The sequence below is a fragment of the Solanum tuberosum genome, unplaced genomic scaffold (genome assembly GCF_000226075.1).
Source record: "Solanum tuberosum cultivar DM 1-3 516 R44 unplaced genomic scaffold, SolTub_3.0 scf00105, whole genome shotgun sequence".
In the NCBI taxonomy this organism is placed as follows: domain Eukaryota; kingdom Viridiplantae; phylum Streptophyta; class Magnoliopsida; order Solanales; family Solanaceae; genus Solanum; species Solanum tuberosum.
The window spans coordinates 211,164-221,438 of record NW_006239031.1 but is presented as its reverse complement, the minus strand read 5'-3'; the positions used below and the strand labels follow the sequence as shown (position 1 = coordinate 221,438).

The 10,275-nt window shown below is 28.3% G+C and overlaps 1 protein-coding gene across 1 annotated transcript in view; it reads left to right on the top strand.

The window, feature by feature from the left end:
• LOC102604068 (mitotic spindle checkpoint protein MAD1) overlaps positions 1–1,039 on the top strand; it is a 12,172-nt gene extending 11,133 nt beyond the window's left edge. The window contains exons 14-16 of the mRNA XM_006349217.2: positions 179–307; positions 496–534; positions 762–1,039. Coding sequence (XP_006349279.1) covers positions 179–307; positions 496–534; positions 762–851 — 258 coding nt within the window. The 3' untranslated portion in view covers positions 852–1,039. The remainder of the gene's footprint in view (positions 1–178; positions 308–495; positions 535–761) is intronic.
• Positions 1,040–10,275: the final 9,236 nt, after the last annotated feature.

Here is a 10,275-nt window from a genome sequence, read left to right as displayed (position 1 = left end):
TCTTGTGGGTTCTTTCTTATGGACCAGAAAGAGGTGTAGTTTGAGTTAAATGTCACCTAAAAGTACTGAGTTAGTGTCTATAGTATGTATTGCAGAAGCTTCTAGCTAAAGATAACACCATTATTACCATTTCAGCACTTATTGGTCAACCTAACAATAATCGGAATTATGTTGTCAGATTGTGATGGATGATCACCAGCGTCCAGATGGAATAGCAGTTACACGGTTTATACTTCAATCAATTTATGCTCAAAGTGATGAAGAAAAGCTTGAATTTGAATATGAATCAGGGAACACAAACATTTTGGTAAGCTGCCATGTTTTCATTTTGTGGGTTTAGGATGGTTGAAGTATTTTTGACAGACTTGTTACCATCAATTTCAACATTCATGCAATGCCTTTGTGCTTTAGTTCAGCACATTGCTAGCACAGTATGTAAACGTTATACTTTTGAAGAAGCATGATAATAAACTTTCCTTCTTTTTGATCTTTCAGACGAACAAGTATACCTCTCTGCCTGAGATATCCCAACAGGTATTTAACAACAATTTCTAGAAAAGCCTTTGTGCAAAGCTAATTTTAAGTGTCATTATTCCAGTTTGCTATTATTGTGATCGATTAATCTTTCTTGTTTATCCGTTGTCAGCTTTCATCTTTGAGCAGATAGTGTTTTCTAGCTTTTATCATTTTAAGCAACATACAAATGGCCAACGTCGAGGTATTCAACCTTCTGAAGTGTTGGGGTATTCTGTTTTTTGCAGGTTGAAATTTTCATTCGAAGGATGAATTCAATACCTGCTTTTACAGCCAATTTAACTGTAGAATCTTTCAACAAGAGAACACTGTCTTGAAGAAACAACACATGACAGTTTCTTCATTCCCTTTCTCTTGCTGGCAATTGTAATTTGGATTGTTCTTCTTTCGGATTTGTTGGGAAGTATCAATGTTGGTTCCAATTGTGTGTAACTAAGTATGAACCGTATAAGTGCATATTCATGTTTCTATGCTGTTTGGTGCAATTAATTGGTATTTCTATCTAGGTGAGGGTATAATATGGGTTTTTTAAATTTAAAAGTGTACAGGAATGATTTTCAATTTTTCCATTTTCGGTTGGTCAATTTTTTTGGTAAATGTTTACTCTAGGAAAAAAATATCTTAAATGACTTTCCTAGTGGAATTAGAAAAACCAAGATTTTCGAGTCACATTCCACATTGATTGTGCCTACACTCCACACCCTGTCTTCACCCCACTCTCATAGCCCCATCTCCACCATTACTTTTTTGACAGTATTTGTCTAGATTTTTGTTTACAAAAAAGTAAATAAGAAATTCACATATTTCTTCCAACCAAACACACCCTTCAATCTATTTCTTCCCTTTGAGCAGAAAATGCTTTTGGGTAGGGGTCAATTTGGTTATGAGGAGTTTGGGATAATATAGAAATACCCTTATCAACTTGGAGATAGATGTATGTTTAACATATATCCCATGTTGGTTTTAGGAAACTGTGAATTTAAGTTGACACTTGGCAGCATTACAGGCTATACATATAATATGCCCCTACATAATTAAAGCTTATAGGTAACATGTGTCAATAAACAATTGGTTTGTCGGCAAAAAGTAGTAATCAAACAATATAACATACGATAATCCTATATTGTCATCTCTTGGAAAAACTTTTTATTGTATTGAATGAATGATGATGATGCAGTACAATGTTGGAGATTTTTGGACAATGTGGGAGACAATGAAGAGACATTGCTTTTGAATTTAGGTGGTGTCTGTAGATCCCCATTAACTTATTAGCCTTCCATTCCTTTCTCTTTATGTACCTCTCCATCAATACTCCCAAATTAGATTATTTATTCGTACTCGATATTTTTTTTTCCTTTTTAATTATGGTTAAATGATACTATGTATTCTTATTTAAGTTGAGTTGTTTGGTTTGATATAAATATTGTGAGTCATGGAAAATATGGATGTTATGAACATTCTTAACTGATTTAATTGATGAAATTAAACAAAAAAAAGGTTGAGATCTTGGTCCAACAGTATTGGATAGTGTTCCTTATTATAAATATTGTTCCTATTGTTACTCTTTTACTATCTTATTAAAAAGGATAGCTGGTGCATTAAAGCTCTTGCTATGGACGGTTTCAAAAAAGAGCCGGACGGCAAGAGTTACGCAATTTTTACTATCTTATTCTTTGATTTATTATTATATATTTATTTTTAGCATGACTTCTTCACTATTATATTTCTTTTCAATATGTTTTACTTGACCTTCGCAAAATAAAAGTAAGGTTGGATACACACTACCCTTTCAGATTTTATTTGTAAAATTAAACTAGATATATTATTATTATTGAAACATGATGAAATTATATGTGCTTGCAATATTATAAATTCAAAATCCACCTGCCACTTCTTAAAGTAGAATAAAATAAAAAGAAATTTCTCATATTTGCTGTTCCAGAAAAAACAAGGATTACGGGATAATGGATAAAGATGCTTTCTTGGATTCCATTAGCACCATACACAATGAGTCAACTTTTGTAAATTCATTTATTATTATTTTCTTTTAGGAAAAGGCAGATATTAAGCAAATGAAATTTAACTTTTAACCAATTCAACCAAATCTTTTTATATTAGATCCACATATTGCTCTTGGGGCAACAAAATTGTTAAAAAGGTTAAGTTAATTGGTTAGTTAGATAAGCACTCAACATATATACCACATCAAATTCCCATTTTCCAGAGGTCAAAGGCTTTGAATGGTGATAAAAATATTTTTTAAATTTTTAATCAGAGGCTGTGAGTTCGTGTCTTAAAAATAAACAGTTTAGTGAGCTTTTTCTCGCGCTAATTACATGAATAAAGATATATCATTTTTTCGAATACATTTCATAGACCTCCTCCCGATATATTAGCCTACTAATAAAGAAAGTATTACTTAAATGTGAAACTTGCAGACCTCATAAATTATAATATTTCTCTTACGAGGAAACAAAATTAAAGAATAGTATATAAATTAGTAAAGACCTTCTATATAATTGTCTATCCAGATGCGCTTTACTTTCAAAATAAGACTTTTTCGACGAAATCAAAATTAATTAAATCTCAAAATAAATACCAAATAAAGGATGAGAAAAAAAAACCAACGAAAAAAACTCTGTTTTTTTGTTTGGTTTCCTTCCACTCACTTCCATCCCTTTCTACTTAATTGTTGAATATATGCACATTAAAGCATTCAAGTTTTATAGTCATTATTATATAATTTATATTTAGAAAAAGCTTTTACTTTAAAATGAAGGTTTCTTCTCTAATTGCTTGCATATAGAAGTAGTAATCATTACAATTACAAAGTCCATGAGCCAAAATTCCACTAACTAATATAACACCTGTTTTTGTAAGTGATTTGATATAAGTCTCCATTAATCTTAAAATAATTATGTAATTTTTTCTACATTCCTCAAGAAGTTTATTTATTAATGGAACTAGATTATACAAGATTATAATCTAACAATGGCTAATTTTTTCCCCTCAATTTGCCGACAATGATACGTTGACATTGACCAAAATATTTGAGGAATGAATAAAAAAATAAAAATACAATTATTTATGTCACAATTATAAGTCACAAATTCGAATTGTGAAAATAGCTACTTAAATTTGCATTAAGGTAGACGATTGACATCACACCTTGAACCACAATCCTTTTCAGGCTTCTTAATGCGAGATGCTTTGTGCATCAAATTATCCTTTTTACGAAAATAAAACAACGCGCACACGTGGTCACCATATATATATATATATGTATTAACTATTTTTCATTATGCTCTTATATAGTAATAATTCGTGCACTAAATTATGTCATCATTTTACTGTAACAATTGTGTTCTATTGTGAATATTCTGAATAGATGTTACATCTCGTTATTTCTATGTTTTGTACATAGTGCAAAACTTGTTGTACCTGCACTATACATATATATGCTTTTCATCATTTCTTATTTTGTTTTGCATTTAAATTTTCTGTAAGTTGTGTTTATAGTATATATATTCTTTAGTGGATTTATATTTATATTATATATATATACACGCTGAAAAGATTTATAATCTCGTCATTTCTGGGATTTGTTTTATTACTGCATAATCCAATGTCATGTCATACGAAAAAGATTATGCTAATAAATTCATGAAACAACATACCCTTATAATAATAACAACAACTAAAACTCCTAGCGCTAATTGATCGATCGAGCAATTCGCTTACAATTTGAATAGAAAAAAAAAATACTATAATTGTTTTTCATTATTTCAAAAAATTAAAATTCTCTTGTACTTTTTAATTTTATTTTATTGATCATCTATGAAGAGAATCATATAATTGAAATAACGTTTGTAATGAACTATAAAACAATATCTAGACTTCAATGATCATCATACATTATAAGTTTTATAAAAATTATATCTCATTATGGTAAATATTTTGAAGGAGATATTATTGGGAGAGAAGTGTTATTATTAACCTTATGTTTAAGTCAGACTTGTATTAATTTGGAAGAAGAAAAGGAAGGAATTGAAATGTTAAAAAGTCAAAATAAGGGCTTGATGTCATTCTAAATTTTTACTACTACAGGGCATTATAGATTGAAATTGCAACCAAAAAAAAAAAAAAGCAAAGGCCAACTATATATCCAAGAAGTGGCAAATAATGTGGTGGATATGAAGAAGAATTTCTTAGAGTGGCAGAAAGGACAACCCCAAAGTCCATAAAAATCACTTACTATATACCCGCTCCGTCCATGTTTACTTGTTCAATTATTCATGTTTACTTGACACATTTTTTAAGAAACAATAAATAAAATGATAATTTTACTATATTATTCCTAATACTTATTATATAAGTCATCTCACTCATTGAGAAATGATTGAAAATAATTATTCATTTTGATTCAATTTGTTTGTCTGGTTTTGATTAGACATAGAGTTTTAGAAAATAAATAATACTTTCAATCTTATGGTTTTAAATTAAAGATATGTCAAAAGTATCAAAAATGTCCTTAATTTTGTGGTATCAAAAATATCGTGTGGCAACATAAGAAGTAGTATAATAGGGTAAAATAGGTATAAAATGGTCAATTATTTCTTAAATTTTCAAATAAATAAATAATCGTGAACATTAATTTTAGCATCGGACAAGTAAAAATGGATGGATATAGTACCATATATTGACTTTCCTTTTCCTTTTTAACCTTAGTTTCAAAGGGACAACAAGATGTACTCAAAGCCTAAGCTTTCACTTCAACCTCACCTTGTGTGTTCGATGCAACATCACTAATACTTTGTACTGAGAATATCTTTTTGTGACATTAATTTCATGTTGAAGATCCCACCAGTTCCTTCATAAGAAAACAACATCAACGGCTGTGAATTTCACATATAAATCACTCTAGAATTCAAGTTACACACATTAAATAGTGTAAAGATTTGTTAGCTGATATCTGTTGCTGGTGGAAGGTGACAGATATCCCATGAAATTAATTGAGGTGTGCGAAAACTGGTTCAGACACCACAATCATAAAAAAGTGAAAATGTAAAGATTTGTTTATATGGCCCATAGGCTAGTTTTAACAAATATACCCCAGCTGATCAATTATAAGAAGCAACTAATCATATATATATATATATATATATATATATAAAAGAGAACCTAAGCTCGCCTACGTGGCGCCACCACAAATCAGGATTTCCTTTTAATTTATTTATTTCAAAACTAGCCTTCTATTTCATGAAAAGTCGTGATTTTTATGAAAAGTTGCGACTTCAATGAAGAGTTGTGACTTTTATGAAAAATTGCGACTTTTATGAAAGATTGCGACTCTTATGAAAGGTTGTGACCTTTCCGAAGGGTTGCAACTTTTTAAAATAGTTGTGACCTTTCTGAAGGGTTGCAACTTTTAAAAATAGTTGTGACCTTTCTGATAAGACATAACAAACATTTGTTCACACTACCCTTTGTTGTCTATAAATAGAGTGATTTCCTTCCACTATTATTTGTAGGTTTTTTCTGGCTATAGGGTAGTCGAATTCAAATACATTAATTAAGTTTCTTATGAAATTTGTTTCATTCCTCAAAGTTTTCTTCCACCTATTTCATGAAGTGTTCCCTGACACCATTGCTTATGTTACAGCTATGATATTTTTTTACAGTCATAAATTTATGCTTATGTTATTAAGGATAAATGATAAGATGTTATAATTTTCATCTTCCTTTACATTATTATTGTTCGTTACTAGATAATCTTGTATGTAAAATAATATAGTGTTTTAGTTTTAATGACTGATAGGTTTTAAATATTATTTTATAAATTCCGTGATATTAAGTTCTTGCGCAAAGGGCGAGTAATTTTACTAGTTAGCACTATTAAATTTTAATCTCAAATTAAGATCAATTAATGTCATGACGGGAGTTGGGAGATTAGGTTTTACTTATCATCTTTTAACTTGTTAATTAATTTTGTGGTTTAGAAAGTTCCAGGTTTCTTTTTTTCCAACACATAGATATAAGAAAAATTAGAATATTTTCTAGACATGTCATGTGCATAGCAATCCAAACGTTAGCTATAGACTGCACTTTTAGACACACACATATATATATATATATATCGGAGTTATACCTTTCTATGTATAACAATCATTTTCTATATTAACGTTTTTCATTATAATGATCAAGTGATTTTTTTGGAACCGTGTAAATTTTCATATTATATATTTTTTTTAAGATAACATTAGCAATAAAATTTATTTAAACAAACGACGCTATTACGGAGATTTTTGATGGATATGAGATTCTTATAAAAAGTAAAATCATTGTACCAAACAAGATCCATAAGATCTGGACACCCTTTTAAAAGAAAGAAGACTAAAAAGAATAAACCAATTGAGAATGATATTGACCAAAATTATATGCATTATTATTCTGAATTGATGAAGCTATGTGCACAATCCTATTTGTACAGTAAATAGTACTATTTGTATAATATAAAGTTAATTGGGTGGCTAGATACTTCCTCTCAAAAACAAATATATATAGTCAATAAAGAAAACTTGGATAAGAACACTCTACATCGACAAATGCACTAATTAAATTTGTGATAATTATAAATTTATAATATGGAGTCACCTACATAAAATTAAAACAAAATCACATGAATCAAATTGATCTTTTTCTTTCAATTTTAATTATATAATACGTATAGTCAAAATCACTCTCCTAATTTCCTAGTACTAAAGTTTTCTAGTACCCACCCATGAAAATGATAGTTCATAACCAAAATGTCTTAAAATTTTATTTTCTTGAAAAGAAAAGGATCTTTTGGGTGTGTTTGGTACGATATATTGGAGGCTAATCAATATTGTGGAATGCTATTGGTGAAACTTGTTTTTTTTACTGTCATTAAGAAAGTCAGTTTTTTCATTTTTAGTGAATATATTTTCAAAAAATTTGACAAATTGAATATGAAAAAATTAAACAGAAAAAACATTTTCTATACACACCCTTTATTCGATAAAAAACTATTAGTACTTGATATCTTATATTCTATATATAAATCAATCTTATTTGAATCAATATAATGGACAAAGTGAAAAGTTTACTCAAACTTGATGTTTTGGAATCATTTGAATAGATGAAAAATTGCGTAAAAAAAATTAAAACAATATATATTTGCATAGGACTACAAAATTAAATCTTAGACCTAGTTGTAAATTAGAACACGTATCTAAAAGAGAAAAGAGAAAAATAAATCATTGAGCGTATATTTCATCAAAGCTTTAGTACTATAAAATTCACCAACCAAAATTGTTTGGATATATGATTACCAATTGGAATCGGAAACTAAATTATTGATAGGGAAGTTGTTTATATAATCCCTTTAATTATGCCCAAAATAATAATAAAAAATACATGTCACTTTTTTTATCTACATAGAAAAAAGGAGAGACATACGTGATATAAAATTGAAAATGAAGCTTAATTTAATTTTCTTTTCTTTTTAGGGAAAAATATCTAAATATATTCGAACTTTGATCGAAATTGCTATCGAATTTTGGAAAGGACCTTTTACTCCCCTGCACTATATAATAGTGCATTTTAAAGGTATATATGTGCCCACGTGGACAACATAAATAGTAACATGTCCACGTGGGCACATATATACCTTTAAATACACTATTAAATAGTGCAGAGGGATAAAAGGTCCTCCATAAAGTTTAATATCGTAACATCAATTTCGGACAAAGTTGAAATATTTTTCATACTCTTTTCCCTTTCTTTTTATAATACAGTAGTACAAAGTAATTAAATATATGTACCAGTACTATTTTTCAGAGTTTAAGTGACGATCATCTATAATATTTTTCATATAAAAATGATATAATGCTTACTAAATATATATTCCTCATGTGTGATGTGATGTAAAAATCAGCACTGACGATTACGTGATTTAATTATGTAAAATTTAATCACATAATAAAATAATAATCTTAATTCTTATAATAATAAAATTCACATCTAACTCAATTTTTAACAGCCCTTTTAGACGTGTGAATTGTGATGATTTAGTTCACTTACTTTGAAAGGACTATTGAATAAAATCACCTTTTAAATAAGTTTCTGATTCAGAATATCCAGACGTTATATTTGACTTCCAATTTGAAATTCTAAAAATAACATGTAACATGCACGAGTCAACCAAAAAGATAATGGGAAAATAAACTGAATATTCATACCACAAAAATAAATTATCAAAAAATATTTATTTTAAATAATAAAAAACTTTATATATATATAAAAATATAATTAGAGAGAAATAATTTACAAAGTGCGCAGAGCCGGGGCACGTTGTATACCATCGGGACAATACAAAGTCACACGTTTACTCTCTCTGTCCATATTTTAGTCGATCTCAAAACAATGACATAATTGCAAAAATAAAATTGCCTTTCAAGCGTGAAAAATCACATTTTTAAAGTAGTGTTGCACGTATATATATTGAAGAAAATATTAGTAATTCCCTTTCAGATACAACAAAATACTTGTATATGCTTGCAGATTTTAGAGAATCATCATATTTATAGAAATTTAGAGAGATAACTTTTCATAATACTCATGTTCTTTCATGAATTGATGAGTTTTCATTATAGTCATATTTTTTCATTAACAGATATGTTTGTTCAATTTAAGACTTGTATATATAACAAGATGATTTTTCATAATAATCATGTTATTTCATGAACTAATATAAATAATTGTTATTTTCTGGAAATAAATAACATATATATATGACAAAGAAAATCCACAACAACTATGTTTTAGGTGTAAAACTGCCGCTTCTATGCTATAGCTCACAAAACCACAGAGGAAAACCGAAAATTCTATAACGTATATAAAACTGCAGAATATAATCTATTGGATAACTCTCTTACTGCGCAAGTCCCAGAAATTAATGGCCAAAAAAAGCCCATATTTTTGGTGCAGAAAGTAGATGAAAAGTTGAACGCACCTTTGACACTTATTATTTATTTGTTGTTTGACATGTGAAGAATTTCCAAAACGAATGCTTTATCAAAGTGAAACGAATAGGTTGACCTTTGCCAATACAAAATATTATTATTATTAAGAGGGATTTTTTCCCATTAAAAGCTACTATACATTTGTTTATGTACAACTTTTTTGAATATAAGCATTAAATTGGTGAACTCTCAATTGCTCTTCGCTAAGATTAAATTGTTTGAGGATAAGCATTAGCATGCATGACTTTTTTTTTTTGAGTTCATATTGATATCGATTAAATTAACAATACTTTTAGATGATTTCATATTTAGAGCTCAAATATGAATTTTTTATTATTAAGAAGGTCAAAAATATTTATTTTTCTCAAAAAAAGTATTTATTTCAGAAAATAAAGATGTTTGACCAAATTTCAAGGAAAAATAAGTGCTTATGAGAGAAAACAAAGTGCTTTAGTGAGTAGTATAAGTTATTTTTGTTTTTAACAAGTTAAAAAAAGTAGTTTTTCTGATAATAAATTAAATTCAGTTCTTGTTGACCAAAAAAGGAAATTAAAAATTAGTCACTCAAGCATTTGAAAAAGTTGAAAGTAGTGGGAAAGACCATAAGAGGAAATATAAAAAGAGTTTAATTATCATACATGCACAAATAGATTTGATATTAAAAAATATTAATACTACAAAATAATATATAAGACAA